The sequence below is a fragment of the Pomacea canaliculata genome, linkage group LG13 (assembly GCF_003073045.1).
Source record: "Pomacea canaliculata isolate SZHN2017 linkage group LG13, ASM307304v1, whole genome shotgun sequence".
In the NCBI taxonomy this organism is placed as follows: Eukaryota; Metazoa; Mollusca; class Gastropoda; order Architaenioglossa; family Ampullariidae; genus Pomacea; species Pomacea canaliculata.
This window is the reverse complement of record NC_037602.1, coordinates 7472961-7498183: the sequence shown is the minus strand read 5'-3', so window position 1 is coordinate 7498183 and position 25223 is coordinate 7472961. Positions and strand designations below refer to the sequence as shown.

At 41.6% G+C, this 25223-nt stretch overlaps 1 protein-coding gene across 1 annotated transcript; it reads right to left on the bottom strand.

Annotated features, from left to right (window-relative positions):
• Positions 1 to 712: 712 nt before the first annotated feature.
• LOC112554055 (GTP-binding protein Rit2-like) lies at positions 713 to 23912 on the bottom strand. The gene is given in 7 exon segments (XM_025221637.1): positions 713 to 5375; positions 5786 to 5911; positions 5913 to 5978; positions 10945 to 10965; positions 15413 to 15486; positions 17607 to 17663; positions 23661 to 23912. Coding segments are annotated over 7 exon segments (690 nt in total). The 5' UTR covers positions 23761 to 23912; the 3' UTR covers positions 713 to 5129.
• Between the last annotated feature and the right edge of the window lie 1311 nt (positions 23913 to 25223).

The window sequence follows — 25223 nt, the reverse complement described above, 5'->3', positions numbered from 1 at the left end:
TTTTACCAGTATCGTTTGTGGTATGCTGCACTCCATGTTATATAAATTTAGTAACCTGTTGGGATGTTCAGGAAATTCTTTTCGGGATCAAAGTATATGGGATGCATTGATTTCTGAATTTAGAGAATTACTCCTAGTACGGTCATTTAATTTTTTAATTGTATATGGTTTAGTTGGTCACTATTTTTGCCATAACATACTGTTTCTGACACCATTAAGCACCAAATGCCAAGCAGTAAAAATAACCTTGTTTAAACTGAACGTTTGAAACATTAAGCATGAATGCTTACATTTAGGTCCTTTGCATCAGACCTGGTCCCTGGAAACCCTGTATATGAGATCCATAAAATGTCTGATTGTCCAATTCTTGATCACAACCTTGGTTTAAATTTATCATTGAGGGTACTTGCCTTTTAAATTGACGTAGTTCTTGTTTTGTGACTAGATCCACATTTCATGTGGTTGATTTCCTTTACACACCTTCAGGAAAGCTGTTTAATATATAATAAAAAGTCCAGGGAGTTTAAACGTTCTGCACAAAAACCAAGATTACTGGGGGACAGTAAAACGTTGCAAATTGCTAAAATCTCAGGATAATGGGCTGCAGCTCCATGTTCATCAGTCTAAAACTGAAAGCTTGACTATATAGATTGGTTCATTTATAAGAATGGTAATTATCCACATTTTGACAGTGTGAAATGGCAGAAAGAAATATATTTCAAGAACATTTTATTGCACACATGAACAGAAATATGGTAGTGATTGGAAAGGTAACTGATGGTTTAACATCAGCTAATGCTGACAGTTTCAAAGTACAGAACAAACACTAATTCCATCTTACCCTCAACCCTTTTACTTTTTTCTAGCCCTTAACATTTACTGGAATGCTAGACTGGTTAGAGATTTTTTTGACACCTCATATCCAAGACAAAGAGAATGAAGCTATGTCTTCTGTGGAACCTGAATTTTGTAGTTAAGTGCTTTGTGCAGTCTACATATGCATGTCTTTAAATGAACGATAACTTGCATGCCTCCTTCAGTGGCAGCGGTAAATGAAAAAGTGAAGAACAACCAATGTCACCAAAAGACATATCACTGCCAACTTTGAATAAGCTATCCTGTTGCTAAATTTTCTTTGAAGGCAGTTTAACACTAAAGCTGGGGTCTTCATGTATCATTGCCTTCCCAAAATATTGCCATGCATTTATCAACAAAGTGATATGAACAAAAGCAGCATGAAGGGGGAAAGTTCCCTCTTGATAAAACCTTGGCAGCTGGAACCACCAAGGGCTCAATTCTGGGGTCAGAAACAGATACAGATTCACACACCATTTAGTTTAATCCACAAAAAAACATTGCTGTCATTGACCTCAATCATGCATGATCAGTCAAGGTTTGTATTTGTCACAATTTATGCAGATCTACAAAACCATAAGTCATGCCTACCCAGCAATGCATCAGAGTTGTGTTTGAGAGCTTACTGTTGTCAAGCAGTGGCTCATGCATACATCACAATGATAAATAATATGTCTATGTACAACAGACAAGAGATGATGCTAACCTATCCCCTCTTGGTTCTGACTCCTTTTAGTCAATGCTGCTTAAAAGCCTGCATTTAGAACCAAAACAATTTGGGACTAGTTTTTATGCATATGTACAATGCCAGCCATAATAAAACCACTGAACATTTTTAGCACAACCTTTATCCCTCAAACTATTGAACTGGACACGATGTTACATAATGAACGAAGCAAAATGCTTACACAATATAATAAAATTGCAAATCATATATTTGACAGCACTGGAGAAGACACCTCCAGCTTACATATACAAGATTTGCTACAGGGAAACAGTTTTTCAACACCTCGTTTCACTACCCTGTGGGACTTAAACCTATGTGACCCTTTATCTAAAGCTGTTTATTTGAAAGACTGTGGCTGCACCTCCTTAACATAAAATTCTGTTAGTCTTTGACTGCATTATCCTTACTTATCCAGTCAACTAAGAATAACTAAAAAAGCTTTAAAACTCAATAATTTTTCAATGTATGCAGTCACTGAGCTAAAAGAGTATTTTCTGCAGTCTGACATTGATAAAAAGAGATTACTGAAGCCTGCAGACTTCTATTATCTAAATGTTCAGTGTTTTTTAATGCAGATTAAGTGGAAGTCTCTCTCTCTCTCTTTTTTTTTTTTGCTTTTTGCTTTTTTTGCTGAAATGAAATTTTTCTGGGGCCATAGCTATGAAGCAAGGAGAAATCTTGCTCCAGGACAAAGCAAGGAAAACAAGGAAAATTGCATTCTCCAAAGCTGTGAAGAGATGTACTGACTCCACAAACATTACTTCGTTACTTTATCTTAGGGTATCTTTGCCACTGATCTTAACTATCACCTCTGGGGTAAAGTTACACATGCGGTGTTTGGACACCCCTGTAGAACTGTGAAAACAAAACTCTTGTCAAGTTCCTGTGTCATCCCAGTGCAAAAAATTACCCTGGCATCATAACTATAGCCCCCGAGAAGAATCTTTTTGTTATTGTCATATCTTTACTATAATCTTCCAAACATTTGTATACTGCTCTTATTTACATTCAATATTTTATATTTTAAACTGCAGTAAGATGTTTACCCACAATTCTCAATTAAAAATGTAGATGTGTGCTTTCTCACTTTCTTTCATTTCCATTCTCCATCAAACGCTTTCACTCTTTCATATATATGGATGCTAATTCTGTGTTTTTAGAATTAAACTATAAATGATCACTTTTTGGACGGCAACAAAGCTGAAGTTTTTCATCTAAACAATGCTTCTGATTTTTTCTGATGCTTCTGCAAATGCAATGTGACAGTATGCAATATACACTGGAGTAACATAGAAAAGGTCATCTGCGATTATTTACTCCATGACAGTTAAATGAATGAAGATAATGTTGCACAAGTCTCAAAGCCACTTAACTCCAAAATCAATCACGTGCACAATAACACATCACAGATTAACTCCACCATAACTGAAGTTACCAAAAACAAATAAATATAAAGATACTGATCCAAACCCAAAATTGAAAGTTCATTTTTTTCAAGTTCTCTAAGAATTACTGAAGAGATCAGCACAAAAATCGGCTGAGATGCAGTTGTTGTTTGTTTAGTAGGAAAGTGCTTCCACCTTGCAACGATTTCGCACTGTGGAAGGAGGGAGGGGAGGGGGAAGAAAACCAGAGAAAACCTCCGACACTCAGTCCTGCAAATACATGTCTTATGAGCTGCTCACTGTAGTCTGACAAGTGAGTGTATTAACCACTACACTACCGGGCACTCCGGCTGAGATGTACATTCATCTTTAAGTACCTTGTACAATGACCTTCGGCATAATTTTTTGGTGTTTTTGGTTGTTCAGATCTTTGAATCTTTGAGTTTTCTTTGAAAATTTATGTCTGCCTTTACAGAAAAGTCAAAGATCAAATGCTGCCACATCATCTAGAACACAGCCACAGAGACAGAGAATCAGTAGAATTCACAGAAATACATCGTGTAGTACATACATGAAAGCATAGGTGCATATATACATCCAGGGAAAAATGACATCTGGATACACTTTGTGCGCAAAAACAAATACAACATGACAAAAGCTGATGCAATAATGAAACAAAAAAATGTAAACAAAAAACTTTTTTAGTCATGAAAGTTACCCTTTGCATTGTAAACCTTATTTCACCTCGATTTTTTAATGTTTTGTTTGTTTTTGCAAAGAAACCTTTTTTTTTCTTGCCAAGTATACCCCTTAGAAGTGTGCAATGCCTAGTACCATAAACAAGGCAGCCATGTGTATCACACAAAAAATACAACAAAAACCCCACTAAATAAATAAAGCACTTCGTGAGGAAAATGCAATGGATCCAAAAATTACTCCCCTTATGTCTACGGTACTCTCCCTTAGACAAGAATGCATTATTGCCTTGCTCGCACCATAAACCTCAAAAACCCATCACAAGAAACAGGTAACATAACTTTCTGCATACAGGTGTCAATGTAAAGTTATATGGTTGATCCCACCTTGCTAGCATAGAAAAGATAACCTTGCAGGATAAAAATGCACAATGATCCTTGATAGTAGGCAGCTCTCAAAAAGCAAATGGATGCCAGTGTGTATAAATAGTCATGTGAACATGCATGCATGGTTTTGAATAAATTAACAAACACTCACTCTCTCTCACTCACACACACAGAGGGAAAAACTACAGGGTGGAGATCTGTTATTTCTATTATTCAAATAATGTCTTCATACGGCACGCATAAATACCTGTGGATAACTGAACACACATGCTACAAATTAATAACTTTTGTCTGCACTTAAAAATGGAATTAAAATAACTATCTGATTTTATTCAATCTCCCCTTCCCCCAGGAAAAAAATCCCAGTCTAAATGTAACTTTCAAAGCTACAAACATGGACCTTCAATGAAGGTTCATGGCTACAAACATGATAAAAATTGAAAAAGTCAACAGATACATTTAAAGAGATCACATCATTTCCTATTAGAGGTGAGTCATGCATCAGTGCTTAAAACTTAGATTTTCCCACAGAAATGATAGCCAGAACATTTAGACTTTCACAGCCATGAAATAATTTAGCCTACATCTGAGCCACTTTCACAATCTCCCAGGTTATCAATACTCTGAACAGATTTGTTTTTCTCACAACCTAAACCTGTGGTGATCATGACTTACAATGAATGTCTAGATAAACAGCAATCAATGATGTTTGCAGCTGTCGCATCAGCTAGGTGACATGAAGTGCCCGCTGTAGCTTAAGCACTGTCTTCTGATGATTTTACTTTGTAGTTATCTTGACAGCAATAAGCAGCATGTTTCAAGATTCAACCACTGCTTGTACTTTCAAACAACTAAAAGGTCAGAATAAATTTCTCGAGGTTGATTCAGTTGTTTGAAGGCAGCAGCTAAACAGAAGTATCCATAAAGAATGCAGTTTGAAGATGCATGCAATGTCACACGTAAGCAAGGCAGCGAGCCTGAGCTCTTCCTGCCAGTTTTCTGTGAAAACATGCTGTTCAGGTTGAACCGTTTCCTGGCCAAAGCAAATGAGCAGCCCAGCCAATCACTGTCCTCATTTGCTCAGTTTTTCCGCGAACGCAGCTTCTGAAAAATGTTGAAAGTGCGAAGAAAGACGTGCATGCGATGCAGACGTTTTTGACGACGATGCTGTTTGTCTTGTGCTTCTTTGATCTCAGTTTCTTTTCGGCGAATTTCGCGAACAAGACCCTGGAAGACATCATCTACGCACTTTCGGAGAACAGCCGATGTTTCATAAAAAGGACAATTTAGCTGCCGTGCCAATGCAGCTCCCTCTTCATGTTTTACCTGAAAAAAAGTTACTTTCTCCTTATTACTCTAGTCATGAAATGTATTACTGTCAACATTTCTAAACCAAATCTGCATCCCTCGAAGAAACAATCCAAGACAAGTGAAAGAAGAAGAAAAGCCATTTTTTTAAACAATGGTAGAGATGATGACTACAAAGGTGGTGCAACCACTAATGTCATGGATAGAGAAATGCAAGAAATTTGAGCAGCAACAGCTCCACCACCATATTTATCACAACTTTTACAAAAAGAACTATCTCCAGCATCATTCCACAATGCTGCTCTTTCATCATCAGTTTTTTTTCTGCCTTACTCTTTTCTCCTCCACCAGTCAGCCAATGCATTTCTATCAAGACATCTGGCATTGCCAGCTTTCATTTTCTTTATCCAACTGTTGCAGCAAACTACCTTGCGCTTGTCCTCCAAATCGCACTTGTTAGCTGCAATCACTATGGGAATGTCATCTCTGCACCTGACGCGGTTGATGAGTTTCTTGTATGCAACAACTTCATCGAAGCTTCGTCGATCAGTGATAGGAGTAGCAAATGACAAATCCCTCTCCTTTGCGCATGTACTGCTCTCGCATAGCTGTAAACTCTGGCTGAAGAGACAAAAGAAAAAAAAAAATCAGGAAATTATGAACTGAGACTTCATTTTATGTGGTAGTGGGAGAGGTTGTGAGGACGTCATTGAAGTTGGTAATAGAGCAAATAATAATGCTAATAAGTCAAAGAGTCAAGCCTTACCAAAAAAATCTAAAAAAAAAAAAAAAATACCACGATGACATATGAGCAGGTGAGACTGTACAAGTTTGCACCTGTAGTGTATCTTATCTCCATCTGCATGCATGCAAGTGCATCCTTCTGCAAGTGTCTAAGTTCATTGCAGGTTAAATGTGTGCATGTGCATGTACTTTCTATCCAGTGTAGTCATGTAGTACTGCATTATATGCTAGCAAACTGCCCCCACCACCCTAGTTCCATCCCCCCCTCACTTGACATTCTGTGATAAAGGTAGGATATAGCTTACTGATGTCAGGTTTTTATGTCAAGGTGTTAATCTGTTTAAAAGGATCAAAAGGACATGGCAGACAGAAACTGGCCTGCAGATGGATCGACAGAGAAACTAATTTTCAGACAGATTAATAACATATTACTCATTGACTTTAAGGTCAACCCTCAAGAACATTGTTGCAAACCAGTACTTAAAATCTACCAAATATTTTGGGTTGACATATTCTGCAAATTTGCAAACACCATCTGACTCTAGGTGCAGTCAAAAGATTTGTGCAAACTCGCTACAAAACAGGTGGGTAACTGCACCCAAAATGGATTCATCTACCTCCTCCTCAACAATAACATCACAACAACAATGGAAACATGAACTGACAATGCAATTAAAAACATACAGCAGTAAGTTATACAGAACTGTGACACAATACAGTTCTAGCATTATATGCATGCATATAAAACACATATAAATATATATGAATATTGTTCTAGGATATGGCATATACTGATATACATATATAGTTTTATAAATGGTTTGCACTACATAGCTCTGTAGCATGAATAATATTATGTATATATTATATAGAGTTGTGTGATATAATACCATGCAATACCATTGATATTGCACATGCAGCTCTAATAATAATCTTTAATTTCAATAATGATCTTTAATACAGATTACACAACATTGCACACTAATATCATTTACATTTCGTGATCTAAGCTTCTGCATGGTGATGATTTATGATAAGACAAACTAATAGCATCAATGTGAGATTTTGGAGGTGGTTTAGGGAAGGAGAATGAGGACTGTTATATAAGGAGCTAGCACAATAATACTTGGCCCTCCTAGTCTTACAGGCCTCATAAAACATAAAACGTGCCCAGAGACTCGGCGACATCTGAAGAAAGTCGATCTGAATTAAAACATGCTTTATCAAGGACGACCTTGCTAAAAAAAAAAAGTTCCATCTCCCACAAGCACTGGCGTCAACCAGCCAACCACTACCTGTAGCGGTGTGGTGCACCCGACCTAAACTGCTACTGCAAGACCTGATACTGGCAAGTGAACACAAGTTGCTTGGCCGAGGTTGCTACGTGTGTGTGTGAGGGAGTCGCCCTCGAAGTGAACTCTCGGGAGAAACAAGTTCCGACACGCCGTCCGCTGCACGGGCACGCATTCGACGTACGACGGGTTGACGCACGCAAAATGGATGGCGACATTCTAACTCCTAATGACGGCTGAAACAAGATCCCACTTCGAAGGAGAACCAGACTCCATGCACTCACAGACATACATGTCCTCCGACAAATGTAGGCACAAGCATAAGCGCGTGCGCCCACACACACACACGCGCGCCCGCACCCACGCATGCACTCACACACTTCGTCGATCGTCGATCGTTCATCATACGATCTCTTGTTAGTTTGTAAACACTCCTGAGTTCTTCTGAAACACCGATCCTGATAACCATGGTCATCGCTAACAACAATGTTTTAGCAAGTCTGGAACAGCACCAAGCTGTTCTTAATTTAGAAAGGAATACCGCACATCGATAAAACGCTCGTGCACCGCATCTAAATGAGTTTATTCGTTGGACAGTTTCATTAAACATGCTATGCAATCGGCCCCATGTACGTTCGGACCTGCAGGAACCAAGCTGCTTGTAAGCACATGCTGTACCAGCGAGAAATAACTATGCCCATGACTGGGGAAAGGCTGGAACTGAACCGGATACCCTGGCGTTAATGACGTCATCGCCTGGCTAACACCAAAGTGAAATTTCACAAGAGAACCGTCCCAGCCCCGCTGACCATACAGTCTTCAATGTCGAAGACGACAAAATTTGTCAACTTGACTAACTGACCCGTCACGCTCACCCTTTCCTCCAACCCGACTTACTACAATCAGAATTCTCTCCACGTGCGCTCGATAACAACAGAGGGGAGAGGCGAGAGAGGGGAGGGAGAATGGCTGCACTTCAAGTCGTCCCTAAAGAATCGCATGTCAAGCGCGCGATGCACGTGATGCGGAACCGATAACAGGAGTCGGTTGCGCCTGCAACGTCGGCACTTGGAGCACGGGAGGTACACGTCAGCAGCCAGATCCCCGTAAAATGGCTTGCTGCGTGCTGTGAGCATGCTGACGCGCTGACAGGCACGAGTGTGCGGGGCATTTCGCAACCGCCGGGCTCTACCTCCCTTCCCCCCAGCTTGCCTGCTGCAGCTGCAGCCGATGCGGTTACGAGGGCTTATCTACCTCGGAGGTATCGGACCCACACCTAGGGAAGGACCATGGAGTTCTTGGGGAGTAGGGGATGGGAGGGCTGTCGCCGTGAAAATTGGGGATCTCGACGTCTGTGCCTGGAAGCCTCAGCTTTTCTACCTATCCATATAACTACCTGACAGGTACACAGACTGCCAGTATGTACCGTCAAGGTACCCAAACTTACAGGATATAGTTATTTTAGACCGCTGGGGAGAACAGATGGACTGTTGGAGATTGACGCACACGAAAGATCGATGAACATGACGTATGAAAAATATGAGAAAAAAAAAATAGCAGAAGCAGAAAGGGGACTGGGGGGAGGCGATAGAGAGTACGATGGTAGTAATACACCTCTGTCATCTATCTGTTCACTGACCTCTCATAATACCTGTCTTCTCGTGCAGCACTCCGTCTGTACAACTCCCTGCCCACTACCCCACCCCAAATATCCGTTCCTTTTTGTGTGTGTGTGTGTTGAATCGGAAGCACAGCCAGGCCCATTAATCACCGCCCGTTATAAAACTGCATTAACGAGACTAGACCTCTGTCTGCTGCTGCTGCTGTCCATACCCGGTCGATACCCTACGTAAACCCACCTGCCGGATACCCCACCACCCTTCTAATGCTCCCCTTCCACAGCGCCACTACCACCACCATCATCACCACCATCACCAGCCTCCGCGGTAAGACAGCAGCTGCTGGTCTGTTTGTGGAGGTGGGAGGTGGTAAAGGACACCCAAAGACAACAGCGCGTAAAAATCAGGTTGCATCCGCAAACAACCGGAGGCAAGGTTTAAAATTAGAACCGATGGAAATCTCTTACCCTGCTCCTCCCCTAGGTAACCACCGCTCACCCTACCTACCCCCACATCTGCTCTCGCGCACACGTCACTACTTCAGTCACATGGTCGAGCGTTCGGAAAGTCACGTTGTGGCGCCCGTGTGTTGTCCAACAGCCGGCAAGACAACACTTCCTAGCTGGGCAGTTGGTTAAATTTATCTTTAATGGCTGGCTTCCATGCAAGACAAATTAAACTAAATCGAATTAGAAATAGTTACTATTCAGCTGCCTCACAACAAACCCTATTTCGGAACGTACCACCCTATACCCTTATAAACGTTTTAAAGGAAATAGTTTTCAGAAGATCTGAGCAATGCTACACGTCATAGCAAACAATAACAATTCAATCAAAACCTGAAATTACATCTCCACGGTATCTACCTTTGATGATATATGATCTACCGCCGTCCACTCTTGAGGTAATTCACACGGCAAAGTGCTGAAACATCAAACCTTCAAAGTGCCCCTAGAGTCCCACTGGCAAACAATAGCTCACCATGATGACCTAAGGTCCAATGTCCTATTGGTCTCCCTGGACCTTCACACAACTTTGCCAAACTTGTCAAACGTTCGGCGATATTTGCCAAATAACTGAAATCCATGCAGCCACGGGTCAAGCGTGCTTCTATGAAGGTAAACACGTAATAAATAAACAAACCAGATCACATCTACGGGAGCTAAAGAAAATCTGTTGTTTACATCGACTGGTCGGACGCATGACCGACTGGGAAATATGGCGGATAGGTGGATGAATGAATAGCAGAATCAACGAACAATGGTGTTAATTATCGTCTGCTTGTTCGACTGGCTTTTACAGAGCACAGGGGTCATCAAATGCACATGCTCTTTCAAAACCCTTGTCTGGCAAAATTTTCAACAATTATCAATTATATATATATACTTACATTTACAGCTGAATAATGTCATTAGTGCAAGTACATGAAAATATGAAAATATGAAACAGAATGTTTCACCATATAACATATTCTAGACAAATATTAACGTTAAGTCTGATTACTATTACAAAAATTACACACAGTGGTATGAAACACATTAGACACATTTGCATCCACCCTTTATAGGAACTGCTACATGCATAGAATGGGATTTTATACTAGAACAACGACAGCAACACAACAAAGTGACTCATAACTCAAGTGAAGCAGAGTAATGGACATCTTTGGGGTTCTTCAAAAGAACTTAATATATATATGAGACAAACAGGGTGAGGAACAGGTAGAGACATTAAGGAAATAGGTATCTGAAGGAATACAAGGCTAGCTCCGCCACTACATCACTTCCTCAAACACCAACACATGCCTACGTTGGATACACAACATGACACGTTCACAACAACAAGGCATGCCAACACGAGTGTGTAGCCATCACACAACACGACACGACACTGTCCTAACGGGCATTCAAGGCACGCAAGGCGCCATCTTACCATGTTGAATCCTCTGGAATCCTGGGGAAATGCGGCGACAGAAAAATTAAACCAGTAAAAGGCAGGCACCTATTTGTAACACTGGCTTAAGTTAAATGTTCATATATACACAACAAAACAATTTTAGGAGGTGGGGGTTGTTATACTCCTTGATGACAAAGAACGGGGAGTATGATATTACTCTTTGACGGCTTTTAATGTCGTTACTGCTGGTGGAGCCACCCAGTTTGGTTTCTGCTCTTGGACGTGTAGACAGACACACTCTGCGCGTGCATACAGGTATGTCCTATGCAGGTGTGCTTTGTAAGTACTGACAGCTGTATTATTACGAAGAATACAACGCAGGTGGCACGGAAGTACGCGTCCACCTCCATACTTTTTACGCGTGCAGCATCTGAAATGCATCTTCCCGGACTCTGTTCACTGACCAACTCAAGTCTCATAACATGTACCTCTTGCCTTCTCCCGCCTGCACAACTCTGACCTCGCTAACCCCGTTCCCTTTTCGTGTTGAACCGGAAGCACAATTAGACCAATTAACATGGTGGCTTTTGCGTTTGGATCCGAGAAAGCGCCATCCATTTGTATGCTGCGACACAACGGAACGAAGTGTAAAACATAAACCAACCAGCCCTTTAGACAACCAAGTATAGGCAAGTAGGTATGTGCTTCCAAAAGGTCATAGAAAAATCTTTGAAGTGGTAGGAGAGTCAGAATTTTATGTCTACATTTACATGTGAATATATGATTGCATGGCGTTGGAAGCGCCTTCACATTTATGTATCAAACCTATACAAGTAGTTGATTTATCTACTGCATAATCAGCACAACCACCATTGCTACTCTACTTTCAGACCAAAACGCACAATCTACAAAGATGGCTCTTCGAAGACTGTCTGAAGAAAACATCGCGACTGTCCTCGCTGCTTCCGTCTGGCCCATTCGACCGAATCTGTCGGGTCGTCTTTGCCCTTGTTAATGGCCGGTTGCGACTAGGCTGCCCCCCGACCCACCCTTGCCGGCAAAGGTTCAAAGCATTGCACACAGATGATGATACGAGGTAACACGACTTTGTCAGGTGATCAGCCGAACGCTTATCTCCCAGGGACTGGGGATGTCTGTCCCGCCGGTCCGTCTGGTCAAGCACACTCCACACCACGCCAGCCTCCAACGGTCGATTGAGCGACACTGCGATGAACTAACACTCGAGGCCCAGTCTGGGCTCTGGGGATGTTGATCACATGAAAAGAAGTGATCATAATATACTAGTAGCATCTGATGCTGGCTGACAGAAACGGCTTAGTCTGAAGGAAAGACTGATGTCAATGACTGACAAGAAAAAAAAACATTCGCCTTGATTTTTTTTTCTGTGTCCCGTGATTTAAAAAATATTTTTCAGTGATCATTAAATCGATAGAGCGTGATACTAACAGAAGGAAAAAAAGAAATAAATAAAAAATATCTTGTGTTACGTTTGTTACTTTCTTGATGAATAATTATGAGTGACTGAGAGGGAATGAGTGCCAAATCGATATTATCGTGGGTTAAGTCGTTATTAACCTATGTATACCTCATATTCCATTATTGGAACAAAATAATTTTCTTTTAAATTTTTGTTCCTCGAATATATGTAGGTCACATGTATCAATTTTAAGCAGAAATTCAAAAATTTCAACCTCTGGTGTAAATGGGTTAATCTCTTTTGTTGCTTTGAGTGCGATATATAAGTGGTTGGTGATATTTATGTGGTTATTATTATTGACGAGGTCTGGTAGTGTGCCCTTTCTGCACGGATCGATAAAGCATTGTGATTGTCATTGTCAAAAGAGAAAAAATTGAGATGTAGGAGGAAAGAAAGAAAAATCGTAGCGTCTGTGAGTGTTCATAAAACTGTCGTTAGTTTCCGGTCTATATTGTGTTTGCCCGCCATTTGCAATTTGAGTCAGAGGGGCCTAATCTATACATGATGCACTCGTGTTTTTCCTCCAGCCCCCTGTTCCCCATCCTTTCCTCTCAAGCGAAAGAAGTGGAAAACACAGCCTCATGCTGCTTTTCTTTCCAGTTCTTTAAATTAACCCCTTCGCTATCATCAGTCCCAGCGGCAGGCCCAGCACCCGATAGCGTGCTCCTCCGTCACAGTGTGGCAGTTCGACACGTGGAATGGGCATGCACGACCTTATCTCCAAGTTAAGTAACCACACGTGCAACCTCCAAAACTACTGCAAGAAAGGACATCATCATCATCAGTGTACGCATGTCCTATGTCAAATGTACGCCATTTACGTTGTTACATTAAAAAAAAGTAGCTTCTGACAAATTTTACTGTTTCTTATTAAAGGTAGACAGTTCGGCAACTGCTTCGGTCTTTGGTGCCTACCGAGATATGAAGATACAAATAACGCATTCCTAACGTAAAATAACCAAGTACAAAGATGGCGAGACAACTTCGGCTGCGACCGAGTGAGATGGATGTAAGCAGAAATGAAGATGACCTGTGCTAAACGACTCTGGTCCTAAACGCAGATTTCTAATAAGAGTGAAACTCCATCCCCACACACTCTTTACCAATCTCAGTAACTAAAGAGAGTTGATAAACTCAACAAGATCTTCTCAAAATTCTTGTCAGTTTGTTGGCCAGTCACCGCCTTCTCTAACTTGTTTGTGCCAAAACGCCGCCTTCGTCCCTCAAAAGATCCCTGACCTCTGGCATCCTGAACATTCCATGACAACAGGTAAGGCCTTGACGTGCCAAAGTCCAGCTTGTGGCCGGCGACCACAAAACCTGAACCATCCCCCTCCCTCTCTTCATGCTGCATCACTACACATCCAGTCCGTGTCCTATCTCCGCGCTGTGTGAGCTGTGATCAGCAAACACGCGGCAGTCGCCTGCTACCTCCCTGTGGATGTCAGTCTACACTACGACTGGGCTGCACAGATGTACCCCACTACTGTTTTATCGGATTCCGTGTGGGGTGATCGGAAGACCGTATCGCTTTATCGGACATTTAACATCAAATAAATTATCTGCAGAGTTTCTGTTTAAATTAAGAAAATATTCTCTGCATTTTAACCTTTTGATCAACGTAAACAGATGCGATTTCAAATAGGCAAACGTAATACACCCTGACCACACGTAGGTGCGTACCCTAATTTCACGCACATAAATACACCCGTCGACAAGGAGCGCAACCTTCCTCTAACAAGGATTAATTAAACTCACATAGCAAAACAAACAGCAGGGAAGGGAGATATCGACAGCTTTATTCTGAGAGTAAGAAAGTGGCGGAGAAGTAAAAAAATCAGCAAAAAAAAAAAATAAAATAAATAAAAACATTGAACGATGCCACAGGAGATACGAACCGATGATCTCCATCCTGCACCACCACCATCCCACCACACACACATTCTCTCCATACAGTCAGCCTCGCTTTCCACGGACCTTCCTAAAGGAAATAATGGTTTGTGCTGCTTTCGCTCCCTCGGAATTAGTAAGAGTCCCTCCGCTAGCCTTGGCTCGCAGCCAAAGTCAGCAGCCTCGCTAGGGAAGCTGAAGGCAGCAGCAGGGTTATTCTCTGGTCTACGGAGTCAATGCGAGGCTGCCGGGGTATGTTGCGACGTCACACAGACTTTCATTTCTTTTTTTCTCTCCTGACATTCATCTCGTGGGCACCGAGCGTTGCTGTCCTGCCTCAACAAGGGAGGCTATGCGACATGGGATATATATCCATCATCATGCACAGCACACACGTGCACAAACAGCTAGCTAGCGTACGTTCAAGTTCCCTTCGTGCATCCACCTGTACTTTCTCACAGAACCCATCATCAAAACACTCGAGGCGAGTGTATCGAAAACACAGGGAGATCCTACGACCATAAGGTAAAGGTCATTGTATAAACTCTTTCAGGTCGTGAGAGATTGAGGTGTTAGAGACCTCACTTTTCCTACTGACCTGTTAAGGTGTGTGCAGGAGGACTCTGGGAAAGCACATCTGATAGAAAGGACCCCATAACTCATGACAAGGACCCACGACATGGGCCGAAGGAACGGATAAAGAGGACGCACCAAGGTAAAGCTACACAGAAGGCCCTGTCGCCAGCCGATATGGACAACAATGAAATACGGCTCACTTCAAACATCAAAAGGAAAAATCAAGAGAGAACTGTATATTTCCTGCCAATACTTTCAATGTCATTTTTTTCTAGCCAAATGTATCTATAAAAAAGCAGAACGCTGCCATGTCACTACTGCTGCTATCACTAGAACTATTTAAAAATATTGTAATGGTAGTAGCATTAAAAATAAATTAAAATGCTAAATACACATATATTACCTCCTCCTGAAATTATGGTTAAACTTAACATAGATTCTACATAGGAAATCGGCCACTAGCTGCTGTTATTATGAGTGATATTTATATAAAGGTAAAGAACAAGATTTCTCCATGTTCCGCCTTCTCTAAGGCCTCACCTGTCCAGCGGTGTCCAGTATATCCAGGTGAGCAGGTTCTCCGTCGATCCTACACTGCTGTTCATATGCATCCTCTGTAAAGATGGGAAAGCAAACGAGAATTAATTAGTACAATAACTGGCACAACTGTTCCAGAACTGTTTCGTGACTGTCTAACGAGAAAGAAAATAGTCTATAACCAACGTGAAAGGCATTCAAATTTCCCTTCCACAGTACTCCTGCTACAAGTAAGCAGTAAATAGACTTCTGGCGTTCCCCCTCCCATAATTATGAGCGAACAACAGTTCCTATTTAGCCTCGACACCCATTCTGACAACTGAAAGAGAACCACCAATCACACACTTCTGTACAGGGGATACCCACACAAATTAGTGTTTTGGTCTTTACGAATTACATGAAGGTAATTCCAAAGGTCATGGAAAGACGGGAGGAGTGGGGGAGGGGATGGAGAGGCTGGTCTTGATCACCTCAAAGGTCGCGCAAGTCGCGTGCTTCCCATGCCGACCTGACATTCTCTGGCATTTCGACCTGGCATTCCATAGCAAGCGGCCGCTTTGAACTACTGGCAGGTGGCCTCCGCCTACGTCTTTCATCTCCTACCAACGCCTGGCTTTGAAACGAGTGGATACGAAATGTTTTCCCTCCATCATGCTCATCCCCTTCTATCCTGTACTTGAATAAGGAATTGTCTTTCTTGCGTGAGAAATGTTTCGCCTACGTACAGGCCCGAGATTAGCATCGTCTTGACAAAAACCAACTAAACGCACGAGAGTTCAGTTCAATCCAAACTACTGGCGAGTAACCCCACCCGTACCTATAGTCCACGTGTATGGAATCTGCATTCTGCATGCCACTGTCGCCTACAACCCTACATCACCCATGCATCACCTATATTCCAGGCGGATAGCCTCGAATCTTCTAAGCCAGTACAAAGAACGAGGCAGCTTCCCCGATTCATTACGTACAGGGCTCATTAGTGAACAGTCGCTGATGGCGTTCTGAGCCAGGACCTGTGTCCCAAGGTGGCAGCAGCCTCAGTTCTTCCGTCTGAAGCAATACCCGGGGTGGAATGACCGAGCGAGAGACAAAGAAGGTTCTACACGTCGACGTCATGGCTGGCTGTGGCGAGATGCTGCCACCAAGGACCGCAAGCATCATGGACTGCTGACAGGCGATTTGTCCATGTTACAATTCCCAGAAGGTGGCTTTTGCAAATGAACTTACAGTTTCATCATCAATGCGAGAGGAAGAGATCGAAGACGATGCGCGTTCGCGTGTTGACGGAAGTGTAAAATGTCAAGAACTATGGTCTGCTGTGTTTTCGGTTTATCGGTTCTAAGCAAAGAGAAGTGGAAGTCAACAAGACACAATAATAAATTAGGCAAAAAAGAGAGAGAGAGAGAAAAAAAAACCCAACTAATGTCACATTTTTGTAAAAAGTACAACTTTCGTCATTGACAAATGTTGGTTTTGAAGGGGTTCGCCGAGACCTGACAGTTGATTTCGCGAGAGGTTAAGCGTTAGTGTCGGCAGACTGCGAGTAGTACAGTTTATGTACGATCCGTGCTGTCACCCAGGCCCGGTCAGTCCTTGTGCAACTTCACTGAGCGGCTGGGCAGACCTACAAGTGTTCCTCCGACTGAAATGCGAAGCCCCAACACATCCCGGATGTAAACGGGACCCTTCCCACTCCCCTCTCCTTCCTCTCGAGACTAAACTTGTCAAACATCTGGAAGGGCTTCGCGTTGTCGAAGGTCAACTGATCTACAACAAAAATAAATGCCAAAGGGTCAGAGTGGACTGATATTTTCACAACAAGGGTTGCAAACTGCCCTTATGACCTTTGGCAAAAACATGGTGTTGCTGCTTGCATTCTGCTGTGTCCTGCAGGATGAAGAGTGTGGGACTGAACAGACATGAAAAGAAATGTCTGGACAGCTGCTGAAATCAGCAGCCCAGTCAGTTCCTTAGGTGCAGCACAATGTCCAACCCAAAAAATTGCGTGAAGACTACAACTTGACTTACTAATATAAAACCTTTCAGCTATGTTTCTGCATGTATTCTATATGTTATATACTTATGAAAACCTGTACAATGTGCAACAAATGAAATAGCTGTATTACACAGGTTGGTTAAGTCTGCTAGTGTTGCTTTAAAGAATTAAAATGAAAAAAAAAATGAAATCAATGCTTACCAATGGTAGGATCATGGTACTCCTGAAAACGATGAGACACAAACTGAATCACCAGTGCTGAAACAGATGCAAAAAAGAGATATTTTCAAAGATCATTTCAATGTCCAGAAGTTCATGCTAGTTTTAGGTGCATTTTCACTGTGTATTCACGAATTTTACATTAGGGTAAACAACACTGACATCAGACTGTACATGGATAGGTTTACATCATGAATACACATGCCAATGAGACAGTTGGGTCCACATACATATCTATATACAAATATACTTTGACCTTCTGTGCATGGTGTTTGTAGGTGTGTACCTTGAGAAAGGAAGAGAGTTTAGAGAAATTTAGAGAAATGGCATCTTGCTCTGAGCTTAACCCACTCATTAGTAAACACTAGCTGCCAATTCGGGCTTGCATCAAATTCAAGATCGTGATGCTTTGCTATCATGTTGTTCATTGCCTTGCCCCAATCTGAGCTTGTGTTGCCATTCCATATATGCATATTTGCTCGGTCCATGCTCTCTTTGACACATCAGCAGTCAGTACATGCCTTCTAATCTGGACTTAAAACACATCTCTTTTGGAAATACCTATTATAACTCATCCATCCCGTTGTCCACCACACTTCAATCTCTGCATTCCTTAATGTTCTTGTATTGCTAACTGATGCACATTCGTAAAAGTATGTGTGCTTGTTTGTACTCAGTTGTGATATTTGCATCGCATGGTCTCTTTTGCTACTGCCCCTGATCTCTTATGAAGAGCATCGATCTTGCCTCTGTGTGGGGAAATGCACCATACAAATCCTATTATTATTATACTAGAGCTTTAAGTTAGCATGTATGAGGATTTGTTACAGGACTGACGTTTGTGCCTTAGATCAGCATAAGACCTCTACCAGAAGCTTTTTTTTTTTTTAAATCGTGTTATTAAGTGATTTCTGTCAAACTTCATTACCTCTGATTATGCGTGCACATATCTTATTCATTACACATCATCACATAATGACATAGGCAGGCAGAAAACCAGCCCACATACAGCTCTACAGGCCCTACAACATTCATGCACACACACTGTCTGGCACCAGCACATGCATAATGTGGCATGCACAGGAATACAGTGATGAATCACCTCTAAATATTTAAAAACAAAATTGTGAGGGCAGACATGCTGAAACAGAAAATGATTAGAAGTGATCATCTTACTGCACTAATTGCACTGTATTCGAGCAGCAGTTTTGCATGCAGGTAACACTGGATGCCCCTTGTTGGACTTCCACCGTACAGTGGTCAGGGGGCTTGTGCGTCTCGGTGATCCTTAAAACTATGCCAACGGGAGCACTAGCTCTTGGCAGGGTCACTCATGTCAAACATCTCAAGGAGTTGAGACCAGACAAAGAATGGTCCACCAGTACTCCAGATCACTAGGGAGTGGGTAATGAATTAAAAATTCATTCCTGTGAAAAAATTCTACTATGGAAACTGAGACTAGGGACAATCCACCAGCAATGGCATTGGCAAGGTAGATGGAGTTACAGCCGGGGACCATAGTTGCAAGGACATTCCCAACCTTACAGCTGATCTGCGCTCACCAAAAGACTCATTACTATTGATTGCTGGAAGGTGAGAACACTGAACCAAACAGGAAAGTTAGCACAGAACCTCTGAAAAATGCATCTATATTGATTGGAGTATTAGAAGCAAGTTGTACAAACAACGGAAAGAGAACTCTTGCAAATGGTGACACTATCTAATGATCTAGAAGAAACAATGGGCAACACAAAGAAAGAGTTGCAATGGTTATCCTAAAACAACACAAGAACTCCCTACTAGAATGGAAATTAATCAGTGAATGCCTGCTGTAAACCAGATACAGCTCCACAATCATCAAGCTCTCTGTCCAAACTTCGACTTGGAAAGTCAGCTCCCTGTTGGAATCTCACATTCTATTCACTCCACCAGCAAAGACTGTCATGTGTGGATATCGGATGTTCTTCTGTGCTTCTAGAGTTTAGACAATGGCACTCTCTTTCCTGCCACAGTCGCTTTTCTGAATTAAAGGGCAGTATTAGGCGTTGATCGGCGAACGCAGTTGCCAGCTTAACAAATCTTGACCTCAACCTATTTGCTCCAAGAAAGTGTGAGTCCACGGTCATTCTGTCCAAAATAAAAACGTTCACTTAATGTATTTGCATGGACTTCGACCTCTTATGACTTTGTTATAAGTCTTGTGCTTATCCACTTGTGCTTTTCTTTTTTTACAAAATCGCCAAAATAAACCAATGGCAGTTAAAGTTCCATTAAGCTCACAGTCCCAAATGTTTGAGCTTAATATCATGTTCACCTCTGGTTTGTCTTTCAGGGCTAATCATGCTTCATAACTGGACCTCAAAATGCCTCGGCCCATGTTCAGCAAGTGTGTCTGGGTCATGGTGTCTGGGAATTGTTTTCCCTGCATGTGTTGTCCCTCGCTTCACGCTCCCAACATGGTCTTTCTTTACTGCTGCTGCAGCTCTCTTTCTGTGGTCTCCATCCCCTTACCTCCTTCCATTTATCACCTCAAGGCGAACTCTCTACCTCCCTCATTAAAAAAAAACCCCAACCTTCCCCCGACTTGCTATGAGAGACAATCTTTACCCTTGCCCTGTCGGAGAGGCAGTGTGGGGGTCTTTTGCAGCCTCAACACAACCTGAAGCCTTTGATGGGTCATACCTGTGCAGGTGAAGCAGAAACTAGATGCGAGCCCTCTCTTTCTTCTTACCTAGCTGACAGCAGCCTTTTCCCAGTAGCCTCTGCCTCTGCACGTGCATGCACCTGCGTTTTCACGCCAGCTGTGTCCCCGACTCCCCACACACTACATACCCGCATACTATTTAAAAATATGAAGATTTCACACTGCAGGTATGTACAACTTAACTGCACTACCACAATTATAGTCCATTCATTTTATAGGCTCTACTGCAGTACTGCTGAGGAGGTAGAGTGCCCATTTGGTCTTACTTATACGTGCTTTTTTATATCATTTAAAAAAAATCCCACTGAAGTGGGCATTCATGTTGCCATAGAATATGATCTGGCAACTTCTCTCTCCAATTTGCAGATTCAACAGCACCAATTCTAAGAAGTGGATGCCACTGTCAAGTGCAATATTTTCTCTGTAAAGGAAATGGAAATTTCTAAACGCCAGTAGTTTCTTCCTGGTATCGTAGCAACATCTTTGTCAGTGTTGGTGATTCCTAAAGTTACCATCCTGTTGTCACTATGAGTGGCTGCTTAGCTGAGGCCATTCTTGTTTCAACTCTTCTGATTCCGCTGCCAAGAATCGTTTCCCACCACTAACCTCCAAAGCAATGAAAACTTGAAGAGAACAAGTAGGGTATTTTCTTTTCTTCTTTAAGAGGGACCACTCTGTATGACACTCCATGTCACTTACTGTTGCACACAAAACTGGGGACTGATTAGCTAAAAGGTATGCAAGTATATTGGTTCAGATGCCAGCGCCCTAACTGCTCGGCTATCTGCTTTCCCTTTATCTCTATCAATTAATTTCTTTTTAAATGCCCAAACAAAATAAGAACAATAATAAAACACAGCTATAATAATTGTAATAATATCTGTACATGCCATTTCCTCTTGTCAACGCCAATTGGTGACTACAAGTTTGTTTAGTTGTATTTAATGCGTGTCCTGTAGAAAAACCTGTTTAGGTCATTGTGGGGTGATATGTTAGAAACCTTACTTTTCTCAGTGCCATCTTTTTATGAGGGTGGTGCTAGTCACCCCTCCCTCTAGCTATTTTACTTTTCCAACTTTTTGTGAGTCAGATGCCCATTCCTGATAATTGGGTCAACTGGGGGACGTTTGCTGTGTCACGTTATCAACCCATGTGGTGCTGGGTTCAGACACCAGTGTCCTCCATCTGCTTCCGTTGTCATCTCAAAGTTTCTTTTTCAATCTTTCCTAAGCATAGTTCTGAAGCTGAAATGTCTATCATCTAGTGCTCACCTTTTTTAACTATAGGATGTCATATAACTTCACAAATATAATTTGCATAAACTGTCAAGTAGACAATTTGTAAACTTTATACCCACTTCTCTGACAGCATCAAAACAGCTGAGGAAAGTAAAAGGATATGGTCAGGCTGAAACATTGGGATGCCAGCATCTACCATTTTCATAGACACTAGCCTCAGGGAGCATGATGGTCATAAAATAAAAGCTGTTTGGCTTTAGCCATCCAGCTAGTGCCTTGTGACTAAGCATCTGGCTCTTGCTCATTCAAGGCCATCACATCACACAGCAGACAGCAATATGTGAAAGACAAATGCTAGAAGAATGGACATGAGCCAGCAAAGGAATGCACTCACAAGGAATGCCAACAAAGTGGAGTCAAAGGAACTATACATAAATATAAAAAACAAAACCAAGCAAAACACCAACTTCACTAGTCTGCCCTCCCCTCTGCAAAAAAGCAGAACGAAACAAAAGGAAAAAAAACCTCTTAAAATACAGTTTGCTTGCCAACAATTTCTCTCTAATCCTCTGGTTTTTCGAACTTTGATAAACAGAGGATACTCACAGTTAAATAAAATTTTAAAATAAGCAACACATTGGATGACATCTGCCTGACTCCTGAGATTTGTGTATGTGTTTTGGTGCCTATTGGTGTGTGACTGTGTACACAGATGACTAACTGCAATGGTGACTGGATGTATTGAAAAAAGTATGCTTTATGCACATGCAGAATTCAAGGAAAATATATGCTCGCTGCACTGGATGAATGCTTTGCTACACAGATCCTGCAATTTAAGTCTTGTTAAAGTAATGAACACTGGAAATATATATTAATCCAACAAGCCTAATGAGGTAGCATATGGGCCTTGTAAGCCTAAGTGATATGGCTACCTTTAATCATGTATAAACTACAGTGTCTTGTTCCCTTGTGTGTGCAATAAATGTAACGTTGTACAAGTCATACATTGTTTTCAGTTACATAACATTATCCTTTATACATTTCACTACTATGTCATCTTGCACAGTTTTTTTTTTTTATCACATATAACCCGGAGTCTCTACTGTGCAGATATAAATGTGTATACATGTGCTTCAAAATGAACAACAATGACACAATTGTTAATCTTAAGAATATGATACATCCAATTTTACAATCTAATCATAGTTGGCTACCATTTTTAAGGCTGCATATGTTTTTGTTAAAGTTCCTTGTCTATTGATTTGCAGATCAAATCCAACCTTCCAAAAACAAAATCCTTGTTGAAGACAAACGTAAGACAGTTATGATCTGGTGCTTTCTGTCACTATGTAAAAGGGGATATTTGTATATGTGTATGCACATGCACATAAATGTGCACATACCCTTGTAAGTACCAAAAGCAAGTATACATGTGTACCAGAAGACTATAATATACATGAAGATGCAATTGTACATACAAAAAGCATATATGTACACATATATATCTGGCCATCCAAATGCATGAATACCTTAACATGTGTTCAAATGTATTCATTTCTAGGTGTGCATGTTTTGCATTTACAAAATCTGCTTGCTTTGTGAATTACTAATGCAATCTCCGTGTATACAAACATAAAAGTGTTCACAACCAGTTGTGTACTGACTTCAATGTTAAAGTCCAATGGTCACCCTCCTCATTCCTATATATGCATCTCGATCGCACTTATTCACATACACTAACAACAGCCTCAAGTAAGCCGCTGAAATAATTACTTAAACCTGGGATAATGTGCTAACAATTTCAGTGCACTTATGACTCACAACCTTTTATGCGCAAACTAAATGAATGTATACCGCACCGGCTTCTATAAGCTCGTAACTAGGATACTCCATCAAAAATAAGCTTTATTTACACGTCAGTTCGTCGCGAATCGTGCGAGATGAAAAGCAACACAAACCACACACCCACTCAAACTCTCCACTGATGTATAGCTCCCTGAGCAGTTTGCGCAACTGTACGTGTCAAATCGGAAAACATTCTCAGGGGGTGTAAGTGTTGAGATGGGAGAAAAGAGCCAAGGATGCTATACTCACCACTTTTTCCAACTCCTCCGTCGCCGAGGATCACCAGTTTATATTTTCTCCGTCCTCCTCTGTTGTAGCCAGTCAAAGAAGGTGTAGTCATTTTTTTCATAAAGTGTATTCCGCGCTCTTTTATCACATATCTACACACTTACAACTACCACGCTTGTATATATACTGTAGTGTTTTTAAACTGCGCTAGCATCAAGTCTGGGACAGCTGTTTTGATTGTACGAGTATTTGATACTAAATTTAGCACCTCTACCTCGCGCTTTGAGGCATGGAAGCCATTTAATGATTGGTTAATGTCGGGAGGTGCTTTTTCAACAATTCTGCTGATTGGATGATTTTGTAGACGGCCATTACTCCTCTCCTCCCCTTGACACATACTCTTCCCGTCTCGTGCTTAGATAGCGGAGACTGTACGACCTCGAACGGTAGAAAAGGGTAGAGAGTTTGCAGGTAAATTCGTAAGGTAGCAGTCGGCATTGAGGAAAACGCTGCGTCAAAGCCTAATCGTATCGGAGTCAGTCCGTACATGGTATTCATGATAAAGTCACGGGCTTGTTTACAAATCATGTTCGTGAAGTTTACTAAAAATACACGTACACCTTCTCATATAAAACTGCTGGAATCGAGATATATGATTTGTTCATGTAAATTTCTGGTTTGCCATTGATGCTGATGTTAACTATTACTTTGTTCTTGTTTGTGTTGGTCTCTATTCTATATGCATTCGCATTATGGCCCCTCTCCTACAAGACGCATCAGCATTGGGGTATCTAGAAGGAGCCACTCTTTAATATTTTCATACACTTTTATTCTGCCTTCTTCCAGAATTATTGCAGAATAGTCTTAACAACGTACCTGTTATGGAGAGCCATGTTGCCAAACCATTGTCCTCTTAACTATGATAGTATCCTCTTGAGGCAAGGGGTGGTCTTTGAAGACCGGGTAAAGGGCGTCTCTCTACTTGAGGCGTCATAGTCGTGCCTGGTTTTTGAATTGTTAGAGTCTTCTAAAACACTTCTATATCAATAATAATATGTGTACTTCTATCATGAAGCATCCCGACCAAGATAGGTCACACTCTCTGCACGAACTACAATGGCTACTATTTTCTGTAGGTCAGATGTCAGGATTCATCTTTCAAAAATATACTTTGAAGGATGGAGATGATCAGACTCTCACAGTCTTGCTCGTGAATCGATGCTGCTAATTCTCGATAGTCTAGATATCGTTTGCTGTCTGAGAAAGTATGGTCCTGACCAAAGATATATGTGAAGATGTTATGCCTTTGGTCCTACAGATGTTCTTTTGACATCCTTTGTGAGGGTTGATCCAATGTATCTGTGAGTCTCAGCTGATGCTGCCACATTCTGTTCAGTCTGATTATCTGTTGTTGTCCGACATCTGAGCAAAAAGGATTCATGGCAGCTGTTTCTTGATCTGCCATCCTCTAAGAGGGTTTCTCCTAGATATCTAACATCTCCACTGCTGCCACTTTTGCTTCCATTCATTCTGTCTGGCGCGTGTCAGTTGTGCTGGTTACCATGACTTTCTCTCAACTAACTC